The 21,851-nt window shown below is 40.7% G+C and overlaps 1 protein-coding gene across 4 annotated transcripts in view; it reads right to left on the reverse strand.

The window, feature by feature from the left end:
- Positions 1-21,851, reverse strand: part of IGF2BP3 (insulin like growth factor 2 mRNA binding protein 3) — a 110,446-nt gene that overhangs the window by 36,674 nt on the left and 51,921 nt on the right. For all 4 annotated transcript variants that reach the window (XM_050970338.1, XM_050970339.1, XM_030235698.2 and 1 more), the window contains 2 exons: positions 4,079-4,130; positions 3,922-3,985 (listed from right to left, as the gene is read on the reverse strand). In XM_050970338.1, the coding sequence (XP_050826295.1) occupies positions 3,922-3,985; positions 4,079-4,130 (116 nt within the window). The remainder of the gene's footprint in view (positions 1-3,921; positions 3,986-4,078; positions 4,131-21,851) is intronic.

Genomic DNA, 21,851 nt, shown 5'->3' on the forward strand with positions numbered 1-21,851 from the left:
TTTGATGCTAGTAGAATAGATAAATTTCACTGATTTCACTAAACACCCTAGATAAATTATTAGAGTAAAAGCATCAAGTCTTTGTGCTGGAAATCATTCTTCCACTTACAGCATGATGACACTAAGCAGTAGAATGAGAACATATTTCACTCCCACATGCAGCTTTTACATACACCACTTTTCTTTTTTCATCCCTGAACAGATACAATTGCATATGAGAAGATACATGGCAAATTTTCTTTAGCATAATTTTTTTTTACATTAAATAAAAATATGGGTTTCACCAGTACTTCTGAAAACAAAGCAAAAACAAAACCGAAGCTTATAATACACCACTGAATTTTCAGTATTATCATTCCTATGGCAACATTAGCCCTGACCTATAATGACATGTAAAAGTATTAGTTGTGTGAACCCTCATTCATTCAAAGATACATGTTGTGCACACATATACAGATGTGTGCCTCATTGAAAGGTTAATTTAACTTTTTTGCAAGTACTTTGATTAAGAGGTGATCACTACTGGACTTCCAAAATCCTGGGTAGAGCTAAATCTTGAAGCATGTATTAGACTCCTCCACACTGGAGGAGGGAGGGGGAGGGAAAGGGAAGGTGGTATAACTTTTGAAGGCAGCAGCCATAATTTAGGTGGCAGCATGTCACAAGAACACAGTCAGCATGTCCTGCTGGCTGCAGTCAGGGATTGATATCAGGAGAAGGGGGGATTGTCTTTTGGCAAGCATGTCCCAGGCTGCCTCAGCACCTGCATGCAGCTGGTTGGGTTGTGCAGGGTGAACCACGGGCTCCAGGCTCTGTCCCTCACCCTCTCCTCTCTTCCAAATATTCCACAACCCACTACAACATTCAGCCATTGCCTATGCTTCAGCAGTGCCAATGCTTTGTAAAGCCCTCTCCAGTTTCTGGGAAGGACAGCAGCAGGGGCAGTTTGAGAGCTGGAGCAAATCTCTCCTCCTCCCAAGGGCTTGCAGGAGAGGAGAGGAGAGGAGGGATGTGGTATCAGACCTGGTAGTGCCAGCCTTCTCTTTGCTACTCACAGTGCCAGAGAGCAAAGGGTGGCTTTCCAAGGCCCACACATTGCTCTGCACATCCCTCCACAATGCTCCTGGGCTCCCAAAAAGTACCTGATCTGCCATGCTGGCTCCCTTGCTCTGGGGTCACGGAAGCAGCATCCTGCTTTTTCTGACAAGACAGGCTGTGCCTCTCCAGCTAGGAAAGAGGCACCACCACAACAGGTCAAAGACAAGGACCTCTGTCCCAGCTAGAAGTCAGCAACTGTGCACATCTCAGATTTTGTGTGCTGTGTGCTCTAAGGCTTCTTTCTCAAAAAGTCTGTAGCAATCTTCAGTGTTTTCATTTTCCAAGTTAATTTTGGATGCAGACCTGAATTGAACATGCCACAACTGTAGTACCAGCCTAGAGGAAAAAACCTCTGCCACAACTACTAAATTTGCAAGACAGAAGGCAGCTTAGTTTCCCATCTGGGTGGAACCACAAGTTTTATTCAAAAGTACTGTCCTCCAAGCAATGCATACCACACTTGCTTAGAGCTGCTTATCAAAACTATCTCCAGATTTGGTTACAGAAACCTCACCACACACTGCCAGTACACACTCCAACAGTCATGGCAATGCCATACAGATATCCAGCAGGGAAGTGGCCAACTTTGCCATGCAATGTTCTGTCACACAACACTACTGTGAGGTTAGCGTGTGCATTGCAAAAAGTACAGCAGAGGTGCAGTCAGATCTGAGGACCCACTGTATGTGGCAGCATGGAAATCTTCACACCATGCTGTTTGATTCAAAAGCCATGGCAAAGCACTATTTACCCTAAAGAGCTGAATTCCAAACTACAGATCCTGTTACCAGCTGCTCTTTGCAGCCCTAAGCAGCTTTTGATAAAGTCAGTTCTTGTTACTGCATGTCCTTCACAGGATGACCAGCACTGCCTTTATCAGCTATCAGCACTTGCACCCTGTTCCCTCTCCACTGCCATCTCCCACAGCCCCTTCCAAGCAGCAGAGCTAGGCCAGTGCTGCAGTCACTATGGAAAACCCACACATATGCAGGGTTGAATGTAGTGAGCCTTCATTCCAATCCCTCACAGGTTTTTTTCCCTAAAATTATCTTGATCTAGACACTTCTCCTAGGTGTTTCTAAGCAATTACAAGGTCACATCCCAAACTCAGACAACCTGAGCTAACATTTTTTGTACACAACACAGACTCATCTGCTTAGAAAACCGGTGTCACGTGAAGCCATTCACAAACGCAAACCAATGCTCCTCCACTTTCCCTACCTGTTCCAAGGAACCAAACTGCCATCATTCAACCTGTATTGCTTCAGCTCCCCTACAACACCCATGCTGCGTGCCAATTTGCCTGCTGCAAACTCAAGAGGTTCTCAGTTAGTGTCACATGGTTTCTTATGAAAAAGAAAAAATTATCTTAGACGCTTCTTGACAGCCTTTGCTTATCCCAGCATTTCCTTGGGATTGACCTTAAAATTTAGCACTTAAAGTTGGGAAAGAAACTGTTGTTTTTTGTCTTCAGAAGGGAGTTCACAAGTCCAGGAACCCACATCACAGATGACAGCGCAAAAAATATATACTTCTTTCCACGGTATTTTTAGTACTTCCTTATATTTTCAAAGGAGAAACTGGCACACGTAGTATTAATCTGTAACACTGCACCATGAGTTTCTTCAGAACTAGAAATACAGCTTTTCTTAATTGCTATGCTGCAGAACCAAAAGCAACAGAAGAACCTGAAGAACTTGTTAGAACAATTCAGGTTTTGAGAAAAGTTAAACAGTGAATTCAAGGAAAACATCGTTTCCTTTGGCTCCAGCATACACAGGAGATACCACTGACACAAGTTTCCCATCATATTTGTTTATAATACATTTACAAGTAATCTAATGCTTTGAGAGATTAAATACATGTGTTGCATTCAAGTTACGCACAGATGATAATTACTTAATTATATGTACAAATATTATTTCATTTGTAATTTTGAATTAATGCATACCATAAGCACACTCTGCATCTTAACTGCTGGTTTTAGTTTGCCACAAGGTGGCAGAAATTTCAAAGTTAAAATAGATTGTGGTAGGCTATTCCATGAGTTTGGTTTTGTTTGACCTGCTATGACTAGAAAGAGAGGAAGAAAGTTTGTCACCAGGTTAAAACTTGAGAACCACACAAGTCCTTTTTTTGTGGCAGAGAAGCAAAACTAAACCTTTAGCATGGTACATAATACAGATTTTAAAAGGAAAAATATGCACAAACAATGATGAAGTACAATACTTTAAAAATTTTAATATCTAGATTAAAAGTTCTCAATTACTGAAGATATAGGCAAGCATAAAGTAGGTGGCCTAAATTTAAAAAATACAAAATAAATTATTTTAGGTATGCCTATATTTTGCCTTTTGTGTGTTTGGAAGCAGCATTAAATTTTCTAATAAAAAAAGTCCTGTATTCTGGTTAGCAGCTACATTTTTCTTCCCCTGATATTTTTGCTATGATTGTTTGTTAAGAAACAGACACAAAACAAAGAACACTGCAAGAGGGCATTACTAAAAAGTGGCGAAAAAAAGTCATTAAACAGTAACTCCTATCCTTTCCAACTGGCAAATTAACTTTCTACTCTCCCCAATAAAGAAAATTTCTTCAATTTTTCCATTTTTTGAAATTAATTTACTTTTTATAAAAATTAAAGAAAAGCTGATTAAAAAAAATTGTTAATTAAGGTGAATTACACCAGACTTTCTTAAAAGTCAAGGCTTAATTTATTGCTAAAATGGTGCATGATCAGAAGCAAAGTCACATATAAAGTCACACCAGCATGAACTCCAAAATGCAAGTCAGGTGACAGAAACAACTAAATAAGATACTTACTGTCTAGCCTGGTCCTTATTGCCATATGTTACATTTACAACTGCAGTCTCCGTGTCAGTGTTCACTAGAAAGGAAAATGCAACAAAAGGAGGGTAAGTTCAGTGTGCACTCACTTCCCACAACAAATTTAAAAGCAAATTGAGAGTAGAAACAGTACCTTGCTCACAGTTCTCCACAGTTCCATACTGAGCTAACAAACTATCCAGCACCTGTGAGAGGTAAAAGAAATTACAGATTTAAATTTCAAAGCTGATTAACAAAACCAAAAAGCCTCTTAAAAACCACAAGAATCTTTTAAATTATTGTAGGAGAATACAGATAATTTAATACAGCCATTCCAATAAAGAAGAAATTATTATTCCAGGAAGAATAAGCATACATTGCTTGTTTTTTCTATCATGTCAGAAAATCTGCACTTAAAATTCTGCTAATGTGAAAATGCAAAGTAAAACTTCAGGAAGGCACAGTGCACTGCATATTACAAACCTTGGAAATAAACCTTCAAGTCACCTCTTCTCAGAGTGGGCTAAAGAAGAGGCAGAAAGAATTGGAGAACAGCATATCTGAAATAAAACTTTCTCCATGTATTCAAAGAACATATATCTTTTGTTCCTGCTTGGAGTTATTGGGGTTTTTCCTCCCAACACACTTAGGTTGTACATAAAAGTGTTATTTTCTTCCTTAGTGGGGAACTGTCTGTGTGGAGAAGGTATCAAGAATAACCAGTACATGAGGAGCTGTTTCACAATTATTTTGACAAATTTCTCAAAGATCACCATGCCAGAGGAACCACTCACAACAGTATCTTCACCATTATTTGAAAGTCACGACTAATTTTTCCTTCAGTAGAAAGCTAGGAAGAAACAGGTAAATGTATGTGACAAGGGGCAAAAGAAATCTAAATTAAGTAGCTGTATTTTGCATAGTTTCATTCTTGTCAAATGGAGGATGAAGAAGGGGGAAATACACAAGCTTCTGGGGAAAAATCAGGGTGTCAGAGTATTCCAGTAAAAGCAATAACACACCCACAGTTGTACCACATCTAAAATTCACATGGTATGGAGTTTATTTTCTTCCTGGTGAGAAATAATGTAGCAGAAAACAGTGACTCTGGCAGTAACTAGCACAGACACAAGTGCAGCATTGTGGTGTATTGCATCCTAACATTTTGTCTCAAATTTAATTGATGCTGGGAAAGTTCACAATTTACACCAAGAAGTGAAAAAGTAAGCTTGCACTCCCTTCTGTAACTAAAATGACATTTCTTCAGCTAATCTTTTAAGGGGAAATGTAAGTAAGAAACCCCTTAGGGAAAGGAAGAAAACAAGGAACCAAAGATAAAAGGAAGGCAGTAGGCACAAAAAAGCATGTGTGCCACTTCCCTTTGCTATAACCACCAATCAAGTGTGCACAAAACCCCAGTCCCTAAAAATGTAAAATTCAGTCTACGTCTTCATGAGATTAAACTTCTTAAATTATAATCTATCAATCTACCACATTCTTTTACTACAATGTAAAAGACATTTTTAAGATAAAATGTAGTTTATATGCCAAACCTGAAGACAACTTACATCAGTGCAATTTCCACTCTTAACCACCTACTAAAGTTTAAACTGCACAGAGATGTTTCAAAGGTAACATTTCAAACCAGGTATTTGAAAAGGCAATTCAGTGCTCACCAAGTTTGAGCAATGCATTGCTTTTTCTAACTGCAGAATTTTCCCATCCTTCTTGTAAAGACTCTAGTAAGTTTTCTTGGCAAGAGTTTTGTTTTCATAGACAAGTTGTTAATTGTCCTCTCATTCTACAAGTAGAGATTAGCCTAGTCTGAGAGTTTCCCTTTTCAATCCCCTAAAAAATAATTCTTCTGCTGCTCCTCGGACCTGACAATTGGAATCTAAAGTGAATGTTTGCTCTGAAATTTGCAAAATATTACTGAAGCAGAGATGCTCCAGGGGATTAAAATGAATTAAAAGTCTCTGGAAGATCCTTTTAAGACAATTAAAACACTGGCACAGATGAGTGGGAGAGTTGTGAGGTCTTACAGGTCTGCAGCTGTACCTCCACAGCATGAGATTAGAGGAAAACCTTCTTCCACAGACTGCTTAAGGGAGCCACTGAAACCAGTGGGTGAACAGAATCCCAGGTGGGGTCAGGGATTTAAAACAAGAAAAGCAAAGCTTTTCCTGGCTTAGAGATCCTTTCTGAGATGTTTAGTTGAAATAAGATACCAAAGAGTTCATTAGTCTGATAAAGCAATTCCTTTGTCCCTGCAGTTTGCCAACACCTGCGCTGCTCTACACCGCAGACCGTGCCACAACATGAGCAAATGTGCTTTGCTGTTATGTTTGAACTGTGCAGACCACCGGCTTGTGGCCACTGTGCCCCCAAAGCTGCATCACTTCAAACCAGAATTTCGTTTTCATCCTTATTCATACAGGCAAAGAGCAGTGCTAGAATACCAAATGTACCACAACAGTTTGCTTGGTAATAATTAATCAATATTTTGTAAGGTATTTCTATATTAAATTTATATTCTGGGCTAAGCATACCTTTATATTGCAACCCACATATTGAGGCCACCCACCATCCTCACTAACAAAAGAAATGCTGTAAAGCTGAATCCACACAACTGTTAAAAGACGCATTTTCTCTAAAAAGTACTTTCAGCATGTTTGTGATCAGCCATCAGGAGCTTCTCACCACACTATCCCTTGCATCTGCTCCCAGGAGCCTAAGAACCCCAAAATTCCTGGCTGTTAATGCTGAGGAGCAGCCCAGAAGGGCATATACAGCATCACACCCCTCTCCAGCAGGAGTTCTCCACTTACGCTGCTCCTTAATCCTCTTCTGATCCATTTCGGTCAGAGACAGTGTCCATCTGGGCTTTAATCCAGGTGATTTGGGTTCCCATGTTTTTAAAAGAGTTGCTTTACTGAACAGATTTAAGAGAAGTTTCCTCAAAGGATTGAAGCTTGCTTTAACCAAAATGAGAAACAATCCTCTTTGGTCAAAGACACTTATTCTCTTATTCTCTACAGCTCTGTCTCCAGGAGAAAATTGAATTTTCATCACCATTAGCCTCATGCAGCAGGACTTTAAGTGTGATCAACACTGCAGAGGTAGCCTTTTAACTAAAAATGCACTAGTACAAAAGTTGCAGCAGCAGTTGGGGTATGTGTGAGGAGCAAGCTTCAAGGGTGAGAACACTTTTAACTGAACCAGCTGATCCAGTTGGGAAAAGTCATTGCAGTCATACTCAAAGCCAGATCCTCTCTTGTAACTCCCTTTAAAAACACAGAACTGAATTCCTGCACGTGTTTCTTGCTTTACATGTATTTACTGCAACAGTCAGTTTCTATTCTCATCTTTCATTTCTTCATATGTCTCTCACTATCTTTTCCCTCTCCCCAAATTTTTCTCTCTAGCCCAAAGCCCATAGTTCTGCTGCAAAACAAACATGTTTTGTTTGAGCTGCTCTTCCGTAACACTCTTCGTGTACAGCCTTGTTGGGCAATCAGAACAAAATTCAAAGCCAAGTTGGTGGTGCAGCAGCAATTCTGATGAGCAGCTGAAAAGTTTATTTGTACAAATATTTAATCTAAGCTAGAAAAAAAAGAGGTCTTTCCTTTTCTTGAGCTCTCCTTCTAGCAGTTGTCTAAATTGGGTCTCCTGCTCTTGTTATAGCACAGATGTCTCTCTCACAAAAAGCTGCAGTCTTATACTGTGGACTTTCATTCATCAGGCTCTAAAAGCCAATTCTGACTTCATTATAAACAGCATTACCCTACACCAAGCCCCACAAATCAAGGCTGCTTTACATGGAAAAAAAAGGAAGGAAACATTACTCTTCAGTGAAACCGAGAGCTTGATGCACACGTTAAAATACCGCAGTTCTCGTGCAGATTTCACAGGTTTAGAAGTGGCACTTTTGAACAAATCAGAGCAGTTTTTTGCACTTTCAGAACAGACTATTTTATACACATCATCTCATAGTGCTGTAGGACTTCTGCCGTACACTGTAAGGAAATTAGTCTCAAGACATCTGGTCTGTAAGCACAGTTATCCATACTGTTTCTCTCTCACACATGCTCTTAGTGACAGGAACGTCCCAGTGGTGCTGGAGAACTTGAAGTTATTTTCTCCACTCAGGCAGACCAAATCCATTAGACCACCACCACCCCCTTGTTTCCATGACTCCTGTGTCATGTTGACAAGGAATTAAAATTAGACGACACAACCGAAATCATAAATAGCAGAGGCTAAAAGAGACAGAAGTATTAGGGTAATTCAGTTGAAAAACCACATAGAAATGTTTGGCTGCAAAGACTTTGAGTGCACAATGCAATTTAACAAATAAACAATTTTGATATAATTGGGGGGGGTGAAAGAAAACGAAAGAGCCAGGTAAGGAAAGGAGGGTGTGAAGGGGTAAAAAGCAGTGCTGATATCACAGATACTAAGCCTGGCTGAACCATGAATGCCATCTCCCTATTTCAAGCACTTTCTTGATATACCTAAGTCCACAAGAAAATCACCATAATGGCTTTTTCCAGTAATTATATTAATTGAGCCTAAGTCATCTGATGTGACCCCCACCAAGTCCTGGTGTACTAGAATTTGCAGTGCAGCAAGAGCAGACCTGGCATTTTGTGACTTGGAGGAGTGACACTACCTTGGCAGAGGTGCCGCTCCTCTCACAGCCACACCAGCTAACAGTAACTGCAGCAAAAAGGCTTCTCAAAGCACCTTCAGTTTGGCATTATTTTTGGTTGGTAAAAAGAAACAGTATCCCCAACAAGGATCCCAGCCAGCACAGCTTTACAAGAAAAATCAAACTGAGGAAGCCCCTAATAAATTCATGAGGGTTATTTTTGAAAGGTGTAATACTTGGATAACACTGCATTGCCTGAATGCAGACTGTGGTGGACAGGTGAACTCTGCTCCAGGTCACCCAGTGCATCTCCCAGCCTGGGCAGCCTCTCTGCACCACTGCCACCCCTCCACAGCCCAAACATAGCAACTGTGCCCATTTTCACCAAAAAGGTCAGAGCATGCTGCTTCCTTGTAAAGGCAAATCAGCATGGACATGGAATACCCAGTTCAGTCTGCCAGGACACAGATATTTTCCCAAGACCTCGTGAAGGCATTTGAATAGGCAAAGCCAGTCTGCAATGGCTCAGTGTGCTGCAGCGTGTGGTGATGGTGTTTTTCATCTTGTAGGCCCTCCAAAACCCAGTTTACTGTCTCATGAAACCATGACCATAGTCTGGAAGAATCAGAAAAATAAGCCTGGAAGCTGCTGAAGTCATTGTTTGCACACACCAGAAAGGCAGCGCCTGAAAACAATAACTCTGGCTTATTTACCACATCCCATACAAACCCTGGAGTGAATTCTTCTCCTGGGAACTTCCAGTTATATCCAAATGTTCAAAACTAATAATAAGTTTACCCTATAATACAATTCTGTTTAGGTGGCATTACCAGGGTTTTAAGAATGTAATGCTGAACCACAGAGAACAAAGACAAAATTGTCAAAGGAACTACTAATTGAGTGACCAATTTGGACACCAAGGGCTTGATTTTCCATAGTGCTCAGCACGTCTGTGTGTTCAAAGGGCAGCTTCAAAGCCACTTCTGGTAGTAAGGGGAACACGGCACTTCTGCAAGGAAGACCTCAGGCTCATCACAAGACAAGCTGAAGGCACTGTGAGCAACTAATAGCAACTTCTGCTTAGGGAGGTTAGCACAGCACCAGAGACCAGAACGTGCAGGATTCAGTTTGCCATGGCAACAAATTCAATTCCCCTAACCAAAAGGGTTTGTCTTCCTCAAAGTCCTCGACTTGCTACCAAATTAAGAAAGCGTGTGGTGAATAACTGGGTCACAACTCTGACGGACTGCTCATCTCCTCTGCACAGGCTGGACTTGGTGGTGGCAGCAGAGCCACCCTCTGGCCCCAGCCAACGTCCCTCCCTGCAGGGCTAAGAGCAAACACTAGGTCCCCATTTACCTTGCTGTCACTGTAGGATTTCTGAAATGCTCAATTAAAAGAAATAAGGAGGCAAGGGATGTTGTGGACTACTTCAATTTCAGTGTTTTGACTTAAGCAAAATATAGAAAGCAGCTGAAAACAGGTCTCAGGTAGACCATCATGTGCAATTGTGAGTGCAGATATTAAAACTGCACATACCACATGTGTTTAAGTACTTCCAGATAATACTGCTGGACCATTTAAATTGTTATATATGTACACACAACCCAGTGTATACTAAAAAAGGTAAAGGAAAGAGAGGACTAAATACTTTAAAACCACACTAATATGAAATCACATTTAAAAGTACCTGCCTTGAATCTGCTAAGTCAGAAATAGCTTAAAGTATAATTACTGTGATTTACCAATAGAAGGTTGGTTTCTAAAAAAAATAGGAATCCAAGTATAAGAAGGAATCCAACAAGTATAAGCAACATGATAAATCATTACAGATAACATCAATATCAAAATTCCCTCTCACTCCTTTTTTCTAAAAAAATAACTCATACAATAGAAAAGTTCACTGAGAGAATATTCTAATAAAGCTCTGAAAATAGAAGAAATTTCAAAAGAAATTTTTGGCCTACAAAATTAGCCCAGGTGCTGAACACAGCACACAAAAATTCTCATGTGCTTTCATGTTCCCACATTACACCCTAAGCTGGAAATAGTCTCTTTAATGTCTAATAAGGAAGAAAGATTAGTGTACATTATGCTAAGGATGCATGAGACAGAGAAAGAGAAATCATGGTATCAAGGCTGACAAATGGCATTAAATGGTCTGCAAGGCTAAAAAAAGTACATGAGAAATGTTTAAGAGAAAAGCAAAAAAAACCACTTATTATGTGCATGGGTGGCCTCCTTCACAAAGAGATTAAAGGGAGCAGGATAATTCAGTTTGGAAAGGAGTGAGAGGGAATATGATACAGGTATTATGAAATAACGAATCATGTAGAGATGGCCAAATTGGCAGCTTCTATTCACCCTTCATCTAAATTAAATGAAAACAAGTTTGAAAACACAGAGAATAAGTATTTATGCAACATTATCTAAATACAATTAAGCACCTCACAATATCTGCTACAATACTTCATTAATCTCCCCTCTCTTCACACTAAAGGTGTAGCTTCAAGAGCAGTTTCAGATAACACTGGAGTTTACGAACCAGGTTAACACTAATGCTAATGCTCCTGATTCAGTACCCATCCTTATTTCCAGAAAATTAAAAGCACTGTCACACTGATAGGTCCTTAAAGGCAGGAACCGCTGTTTTATGGAGCTAATCCCCATTCCTAGTATCTCCTTGTGGGCATGGTTGGGGCCCCCTCCTCCTCGGGCAGACGGGCTACCAGGACATTTCTGCGGCTCGGCATGAGGGGAGGATCACATGCCGGGCTGGCAGATGGGTGTTGTGAAACGTAGTAGGATGCAGCAGCAACACTAGAGCGTGTTCATCTGCCTCCTCTCCAACTGGGGAGGCCAGCTTAAGTGGAAACACTCTTCGCTACTTCTACGATGTCATTTGTAGTTTGCCAAGAAAAAAAAAAGTTTTAAAAGCATTACTATCCACTGAACAGTCGTTACCTAACTCTGATTAAATGATAGACTACACAAAAGCAAGGGAACCAGCAAAGCTTGAAAGAATGTTTGGAAAAGACTCTGGGATAAAGGATGATTTTTCTGCTTTACTCACAGGGCTATAGCAAGATACAGTCGGTGCCTTATTGGCAGTTTTGACACTTCCCTGTGGAGGCACCGAACACTGGTCTCCATCAGGAAGGCTGTGGCTCAGCCTGACAGTGCAAGCTGCCATGTCCTGCTCTGGGCCATGAAAACCAGAAGAGAAACATCTATGTTTTTTCCTTTCCCCTTCAACCTTTCAGTCCTCTCAATTTTGCTACCTCCACATCATTACAGAAAAAGTGTTCTTTTTAATTGTGAGCTTTATCAGGGAAAACTGTATTTCTCCTATACACTTTACTCTCTTTTGTCTGTGTGTGCAAAAATAGCACTTTTAAAAGCTATTTTCTGTAGCTATTTAAAAGTCTTGATGCCACTTCATTACTGCTCTACAAGGCTGGTGCTAGCCTGATATTTTTAGTTTCAGCACAATAATAGTTTGTGCATTCAAAAAATGCCTTCTGTAAAGCTGGAATCCTGCAATTATAATGTATCTGTCAGACTGAAAAAAAAAAAAAAAGCAATTTTCAAATCATCTTTTGGAACCTATCAACAATTACAAATTCCAAGAAATCTCTCCACAAGGGCACAGGCGTAATTTCAAGAAGGGGCCACATGTATGAAAAGTGTTCCCTCTGGTACAGATATGACTGTGCTTTGGAGAAACAGAGCCAAGCCAGAGCTTGATACCAGGGAAATCTTTCCTGGGAAGGTTGTCCCAGATTTTAACACTAAGAATTTCTGCTAAGATCTGCTTGCAACTATCCAAAAATAATAGATAGAGGGAATCACAGAGGAAAATCCTGTAAAATGGATTCAGTTCACAGATTAATGCAGATAAAAAGGAAGTATATTATAACTCAGATGGAGATCACGTCTGAGACATTCCCTCTATTGTGCACAAGATGCAAAATGACAAGCTTTCAGTAGAAAGATAAGTCCTTAACAACCACTTCATGAATATCTCAAATCTCTTTATAACCAGGAAAAACTATAAAAAGATTGAAGCATTTTTCTGGAGCTATAAGATTCCCCTTCTCCCTTTTTGAAATGGTCATCCATAGGATGCATGCCGTGCCTTTGCCTTCCCAGCAGACCTACTAAGGACAGCACTGCTGTGGACCAGAGTTTTCAGGTTTGGCCTCTAAGCAATGAGGCTCTGACAGACAAGAGACTGCTGAAGGGAGGGAGCTGTTATTTGCATTTACAGAGGCTTACAGGCACATGGGTGCTGGATATCCTCATCCAAAGATTCCCCTGAAGCCATCAGTACACACCATGTGCTTCACCTCCCTAGACAGGCCGGCATGACAAAGCTCCTGCCCCTGAGTGCAGACCATCAGTAGCTGTCCTGTAACTCACAGGGCAGCCCAGCTACCCAAGCAGTTATAACAGCTGCACCTGAAATGAGGCAACTCAATCCCCACAGCTAGAGAAGACTTTTTCCCTTTTTTTTAAAACCCACCTCTCCTCGTTTGTGTGGCTGTTTCCAGGGAAAGGGGAGGAAAGAGGGCAACCTTACCTAGTCCCTACTGTGAGGACTGGGCACTGAAAAAAGTAAGTGGAGAGGAGTTGCAGGCAAGACTCAAGAAGCCTGAAGCCTGGGATCAAACAGAAGCAAAAATTATACACACTTTACAGTGTGGAGTGATCCTGGTGGAACAAGTACACCACCTTCAAGTGCTTGAGTTACTTGAGCTGCAAACTGAATTGAAATAAAATCCACAGTGAAGGTTTCCACAGTGCTAACACAGAGATGAAAGCTTTGCAAACAACAACAATTACATGCTGTCAAAGCCTTCAGACTCCAAAAACATGAACCTTGGAGCAAAGGGGAAATATAGGTTTTCTGAGGGCAGAAAATTTCTCTAGTAAAACACGTAATCTACTGGCTACCTAATCACACAGTCATAAAAATTAAGGTGTACGTATTTTAAACGCCTAAAAACAAATTACTAAAATCCCCCTTTAAGTTAAAGAAATATTATAATGAAATTCTGTTAAACACAAATTTACCAAGATCTATGAGATTTCCCAGTCTACCTTAAAGAATCCCAGTATTAAGGCCAACTCCTGCACTAATCTGACAGGTAAGGTTTAAGAGGAGTTTTACAAATAGTCACAAATTTTTGAATGCAATTATCTAAACTAGAAATTAAGATTTCAAGAGATGCACTATGTTAATAGCATTTGACCTATATGTAGCAAAACAGAACAATTCAGAGTGTGAATGCTGAGTATTAGCTGACAGCTTATGAACTGTGAATTACTTTTAAGAGTCAGTTTTGAAGGAGCAGTCAAATGAAGAGTAAGATCACTGGAGCAATTCAGGGGAAGGGGCCACAATTAAATGAGTTAATTATACCCAGGTTCTAAGTGTGATCTTCACTTCCATCTACTTGCATTCAGGGCTTTCTACAAAGTAGTGAGCTTTCCATTTGCAGAATGTATTCAGTCCTCAACAAGCTCTCAGACATTGAAGTTTGTTGTTCAACCACATCATTAATAAAAATTAGAATATTTCCCCTAATTTTAAAGGAGAAACAAGAGAAATGCAATCACAAAGGAGGCAAGTTTACACTGTTGCACTCACTCTGCAGTAATTATTACTCCATAGTAGTACAGATCTGAAAAAAACTGCCCTCACCCCTTACAAGCATTGGGATTCGTAGAGGAAATAAAGAATATTAAATAATGTGGATGATATACAATTTTGTGGTGTTTGCTGTTCTTTTATTCAGCAGAGTTGTCTGTTGCAAAAGTCATCCTTGTGCAAGGATCTGAGCAGTTTGGTTACACCAGACTAGACTGATACACTCTGTCTTAAGAAAAACCCATCAACACAAACCTGCTGTTTTCCAGAAGCCTGGACTCAGCTTTGGTGCGACCTCCTACTTACGCTCTGAACAGGCACTGCAAATATTTGAATAAGTGGCTCAAGTTGTGTTTCATTGCTGCTCCATAATCAGCTGCACAAGCCATCCTCTGCTGAAAGTACCGTAACTCTCTACAGCAATGTTTCCCTGAACATTAATAAAAACAATCTGTAGCAGTAAACTTTAAGAGTAAAGGTGAAGAATACTGCAGAGCATAGAGAAATTGTGTGCCATTTACCACTTTCACATTTACTGCACAACAAACTATGTTCCCTTGTCAAAACAACTCCTTCTCCTTAAAAAAACTTAAAATTTAAATTTTTGACATTTAAAAAGCCAGCACTGTTTAAAATAAGGGAAGTAGGAGTGTAAATCCCGGTATACGCCTGTATGAATGCACACTTCATTCTGATTTTTCACTGATTCATAGCTAAATACTCAGCTCAACAGAAGGGGAATTAGATTTTTAGGCACTGAGGGAAAGAGTACTTCAGTGCTTTGCTCTTGACATGGAAAGAAAGAGGAGGCGGTGTAAGAGGAACTAAGAAATCTTGGTTATTCGCCTGTTGAATATTTAGAGAGCCACAGATCTTGAAATCCTTGCTCATGGCATCTGGATAAGAATGAACATTCTATTCAGAGCTAAGGATGGCAAGAAGATGCAGAGAGCAGCAGTAGAAGACTGCTAGAACAGGGGAAAGCTTTATCTTGAAGCATTAGAGGCATGCATGAGATCAGCAGCTGTGCATGGCAAGCAGCACCAAACCAGGGTGGCCCAGAGAGCCTGCAGGTGTAGCCAGGGGCTGCCCAGACAGCAAAATGAAGAACAGGCAGCTGAAGGAAGTGTAGCCTAGCTGGGAGGCTGGATGGACACAAGGACCAGTGTCCAGCCATTGCCAGGTCTCCTGGGGATGGAGGTGAACATTGAGGCAGGAGTGGTGGGCAGAGATTTCTGAGGGTGTCCTGTAGGAAGGGACATTGATGAAGTCTCCAGCTATAGTGGAAGCAACAAGTTCTAGAGGTGCTTGCAAAATGAGGGGCATCATGAAAGCCATCCAAAAAAAAAATCTTAACAACAGCATTTGGGTACAAGCTGCACCATAACCAGGTCAGGGAAGGGAGAAAGTACGAAGATCAGGATCCCAGGTCAGCAGCCACACAAGAGCAGCTTACCAGTGCAAGGGAACACGGGATGAACAAAAATGAGAAGGATGGAGAAATGCAGTAGCAGAAGCCTTAGAAGTCACCTGAACACACTCCCTTATAACCACATACCCTTACACATGCCACATCCCCTGATGTTTGGTTTCAGGGAGATAGAAATAGTTCAGCATGCCTAAAGAGTCTTCTACCAGAAGCCATGAAGCCAGAAAACACAAGACAACACTGACAACAAGATTTTCATCACCGAGATTCTTGAAAGCCGGGGAACAGGGTGGAGAATCAGAAGCATGACAGACAAGACCCTGTAATAAGCACAGCAGAGCTGTGCTCAGCACAGAGGTGCTCCAAGATGGTCTTCAGACGTGAGTGAACTGAATAAAGGTGGGCCTGGTTGCACATATTCTATTACAAAGAAAGGTTCTTAAATGATGAACTAAGACCACAAGACACAGAGCACAGCATCCCAATGAGATGGGAAATATTTAAATGCCAAGAAAATAAATGCAAAAGCCCAAATCACCCTCTTCCCCCGTGAAACTAGACGCAAACTTCCCAATTAGCAATGAGAATGTGTCAGAAACTCTAAATAAAACATGGACATGAACATGGAGAACAGGCTTCTGCACCAGCACAGCTCCTGGAACCACTACAAATGGTGACTTACTGCTCCAAACTGCAAGGCAGGAGAAGCTGAGGACATCACAGTGTTTCTTTACTCTAAAAAGAGAAAATGCTCCATGCATTGGAGACTCTTTACCAACATTTAATGTCTTCGAATTTAAATGAATCTGAGAGTTTCAGGCTAACAGGCTGCCATATTGCCCCCTCCAGGACATCACAACATCCCTGGCAGCAGGGCTGACAACACTAGAGGAGCTGCTGCCAGGCAGAGAGGCAAGCTTAGAAACCTGAACACCCTTGGCTAGAATTTAAAGTCTAAACACTCTGTACCACCCCAAAAATACATGCAAGCATTTGGCCATTCTGCCACATAGCAACAGTAAAATCACTTTTCCCTCTGCTTACTTGAGAGTATGGTTAACTTTGAAATCAGCACAAATAGCAAGCTCAGTTATGGCAGAAAAAAATTATGGGATGGGGTAACATGGCTGAATGTGCTGCAGCAGCCTGTGGAAAGCAATACCCCATGAGGTCTGGCAGCAGATCAAGAGCAGTCACTTCAGTTGCTTTTCAGATTATATAGCTTTGCGAAATTATTTTGGTAATATTCAGCCTTCTAAAAACCTCTCTATGGAAAGTGGTCTTTTCCAGTCCCTTATTGTTGAGCTCTTACCCACCAGTGCACAATGTGCTACTGTAGATGTGCTGGCTACCATGCCAGCAGCACAGTGGTGGTACATGCTGCTGAACCAACGAAACCAGCCCAGAACACAAGGAATGTCTCCCTTTCCAGCCTCCCCTTTAATTTTAGTGCACACTCCGCTCTGCTGCCAGGGCAGGCCATGCCAGGCAGACATTTGATTTGTAAACAGACACTCCAACATGCTCATCTTTGCTGCAGGCTCCAACTTATCTGATGTTATTCCCAACTAGCACACAGGAAAATTTCTGCACATAACCTTATCTGCAATAGTGAACTTTCACAAGAAAAAGGCAGATAGTTCAATACTCATTGATGACCACATTAGTTTTTCCTTGAAGAAGTGAGGGAAAACCCAAACCATACTTTTCCCATGTCACCCTCCAGCCCAGTTCTGGGGTGTTCAGGAACAAAGAGCATAATTAAGGCAGACACGCTTTGCCTCTGCACACTACAACATGCACAGGGTGTGCCCTCTTTGTGGTTAATGAAGGCTCTCATGCCTTCCAATATGATAAAGGAATCACCTCAGGGTTAACGCTCTGAAAACACGAATAGATGGTGACAAGGAACCAGGCAAGCTTTATTCCTCGCATAGTCTCCCACCAGGACAATGCAGGACACTCCTTAACCTCTATCAGCAGTGGCCATCACAGAACAGCTCCTAAAGCACACCAGGCCTTTTCACAGACAGACTTAACTCTGAGAAATCACCTTGGACCCTCATTTTTCTGGCAGCCACTTCAATACTCAGTCTTAGATCTCCAATTTCAGTCAACCGGCGTCTAAGGTTAAATTTTGGTTCATTTAATGTTCATTTCTGCATGCTCAGAGACAGAGAAGACAGATTTCACTTTCAGTTTGCCCAGTATTTTTTTTCCCTTGACCCTCTTCAGAAGAATCCCCGCAAGAATGGACATTCACAAAAATGTCAGCAACCTACTTTTAGATGAGAAAATGACCAGGCCTTCTGGACTGATGGACCGACTGCTCCACTCTCAATCTTTCCCTTAACATCTCAATGTTAACTTATAGAGCTTTTTTAAAATGGGGTATTTTTCCTTCCATGAGTCTTGACTAAAACTAGTGGAGAAAATTTCTACTCAGTACGTTTATAAGAATGGGGCATCATATGTAAAGGGATCTAACACAAGACAACCAAGCAGTGGGCTTTCTAGAGGGAATCAAAAATCACTCACCTTGTCCCCCTCACCTCACCCCTATCCATTTTGGTTTTTTAAAGTAGAAAAGTTACCTCTGTAAGTAATTTTCTTCCCCAATATCTAGGTAACAGAGAAATTCTGATGTGACAATGATACAGAACCTAGAGTCTCTGAACAACAATGCCTGTATGAGATGATGTTTCTTACTGTTTTGGCTGCATTAAAACTCCTGTTAAAATCTTCAGTGCTTGTGATATTTTTATATCTTCAGACAAGAAATGAGGAAATAACTCAAGAGATCTCTGTCCAAATTCTGGGGAAAGGAAGCCTGATTTATCTGCACTCTTGACTACATCTGTGACTATATGTTACATAAATACTTGGTATAATTTTTTTAAAAGCTAACAAATAACCATTACCCACTTCCTCTCAGCTGTTTCTTGTTATGGTACAGGTAACACCTTCAGCTGGCTTTTCATCACAGGAGAAATGCTAAAAGCAAACTTGAGCAAGAAAAACATGAAGCTAGTGAAGATACCTGTCATATTAACCACGTAAGTACGTTCTCCTAAGTAATATTGTAATATGGAATATTGTTCTCCTAAAAACCTCCTAGAAAAACATTCAAATTAGTTTTGGCAGTTGGTAGATGTAAGTCTAAGCAAATCCATCGTTGGGATAAATTAAATTTGTTCACAGAAGTGGTCCAGCTCCCCCATTTCTCTCCGCTCTCCTGCACAGGACTTCACTGCTGCAGATGTGGATGGCAGCTGCTTGTGCTTCAATGCATGCAGCTGACTATATACTTTTTCTAGAAGTTAAAATGGTGTCCCTCTACTGTGTACAAATGCATATCCACACACACAACATGCTGTACATATTCATACGCCTCCCACTTGCAGGGTAGCAGGACTAGGAAGAGTGAGCTGACTAGAGAAGCTGCTTCAGGAGTAAAAACACGGGTTGTGGGATGTGCTCACAGCACACACATCTCAAAGAGCTCTGCACAGCATTGACATGGCATGAATATTGGTCACTTCACTCACAAGTGGTTCATTTAAAGTGACATCTCAAAGTCTGGTAGGACATAGGGAATATTGTTTACTGAATTCAGCATCTTGTCATAGCATTGTGTCTATTATTATAAACACAGTTCAAGTGGCCTCCTAAAGGTATTCATAGTTAAATATTCCTCAGGCAAAACATCAAAAACATGACTACAACTCACATCAGCAGCTGAGAGCAGGTCTACCAGGGACAGTTTTACGACACCAAAAATTACTAATTTAGGAAAAGTTGTACAGCAACCATACAGTACACAGTAGGCTTCGTGCACATCTCTTTGTAAGACAGAAACCCTGTACTCTGAGACCTGAATACTGTACTTTGGACATGTCCACATCCTCTACTTGTGATCACTTAATATTGAGGCACCTGTGATGCTTTCCCCACACACACTATTTCAAAGAGGACAATGCCAACATGGGCACACACAAAGCTACATGCACAGAACATTGCCTTAAAGTTCAAATGCTTTCACTGGCCTTCAGTATCTGTTGAAGTCTAGTCAACCCTGGCACCAGTGTTCATGCCACAGTAGGACTGCAGCTGAGGACCAAATCTAGACCTTGCCCCACAACAACTGCAGCTACCTGGTGTCAGAACCAGATGCATTAGGCTGAAGTTGGTTTTGGCTTTTTGTGGGGCTCCCAATTCTGTAAACAGCTGTATGGAACACCATCACTAGAGCTATTCAAGGTCTAAAACCAGGTCATTTCACGCAGCATAAGACACAATCATCTACACCTCAGTGATTTCAAGTCAACCTTTGAATCTGTACAGTCATAGTATGGATGAATTTTAGACACTCACCATTCCAGATATCCTTCCCACATCACCATGAATTCTATACTTATTAAGACTTCTGTCATTTCACAACAGGTACTGAAACATTTTAGGCACTTGAAGATTTTCATCTTCATGAAGGGCAGTAGAAAGACTTAATGCCCTTAGGTCATTCTTGGTCAGGTTTTACTTCTGCTGGAGATATTCCTCAAGGTTGTCCACATACATCTTAAAATGGCACACACAGAGTAAACCCAGGCCTCCAGAGAGACACTCAGGTAAAGAGATTAACAAGACAGAAGTAGCAGAGAGGAGGATGCTAATCTCAAAGGAGGAGGCAGTGTGAGGTAAAGGGAAATACCTACCACCATTCCACTCACAGTGGCAAAATATCATCTGTTAAAACTCTGGTCTCTACAAATATAATTTGATATATCAGTAACTGGTGTAGAGTAAGCCTATATTCATCAAATCCTTGAATAAATTTCATTTTTAAATCATCCAAGATACTCCAGAAAATGAATGCTTTGATTCTGCACTTCATCATTCTCTATTGTTTTAGAAACAGTACCAAGGTGTTTGCAAGCTCCTTGGTTTTGTTCTCAGTTTGAGCCAACTATGAAGTGTAAGTTATGCAGCATTAAAAGACAGAAATGGGGTCGTAAACCAAAACATCATTTGTTAATACAAATCTGTACATGAGTGCATAGGCACAAAGCATTATCATCCATCTTTTATACAGTTCACATACTGGGGGAGCAAATAAGAACAGCTGTGTAAATATATTTGCCCTTTAAATAAAAAATATGTAAAGAAAAAAGCAGTATTACAAGGATTTGTTTTTTCTTCCTTTTAGATTTTCCAAATCTACTTTCTACTGTGTTCTTAAATGGAAATTAAAAGCATTGTAGAAGTATCAAATAGGTGTGCAGTGATTTGAATAAAAAGGGAAAACAAAGCTCTAGAGCTGGTGGATGCTAAGGGTACATGGAGCTGATTCCAGCTGTAAATAGAAAAGATAGCAAAGATTTGGTTTAGGCTGATATTTTTTACATATGATTTTTGCCTCTTAAAAAAGCCTCTAAATATGGCAGTGGGAGCCAGCCGTAAATGGCAGCTAGAGTAGTGCAGGACAAGTGACACAAAAACTCCTTACCAATCACAGCAGTGCCACGAACTCAACAGGTAACAACCTGAGTTTGTAACAGAGGTGCATCAAGATGCAATAGCACAAACTACGAAATCTCTCAATTCTTAGCTATAATCACCTTTGGAAAAAGAAAATCTTAATAAATTCCCTTTAAAAAATTGAGGAAAGACCTGCCATTCCAGCTTCAAAGCTCTGAAAAGGTTTAACAGCAATATGTAAGCAGACATCACCAGCACATGAGACCCAAGAAGTGCTGTGAGCATAGCGGGCAGGAAACCATCTGTATGCTTGTCCTTCATTTGTTACACCACGAAGAAAGAGCAGCCATGGGTCACCCTAAACCTTTCAATAAAAGCTCATTTTCTAACCATTAGAGAGAAGGCAAACGGTTCAAGTTCTGGAGTTACCAACTGCAAGCTCAACTAGAACCATAATTACAAAATTCCAAGTGGTAAATTATGTATGGAGAGGCTGAAATATTCTGGGGTTTTGTGTAAAATACAATCACCTCTTGGCACTGGCCAATAATAATAAAAACTGAATAAATGCTCCATTGTACATAACTCTAAACTACCCCATGCAAGTATATGTTGTGCTGTTGCAGTGGTTCCAAACCACCAATCAGCTCCAAAAAAACACTCAGTTTTCTAATTTGGATGTCCAAACTTTAATTCTGTAATCCAGAACAAGCCAACTA

Source organism: Serinus canaria, chromosome 2, assembly GCF_022539315.1.
Source record: "Serinus canaria isolate serCan28SL12 chromosome 2, serCan2020, whole genome shotgun sequence".
Classification (NCBI taxonomy): domain Eukaryota; kingdom Metazoa; phylum Chordata; class Aves; order Passeriformes; family Fringillidae; genus Serinus; species Serinus canaria.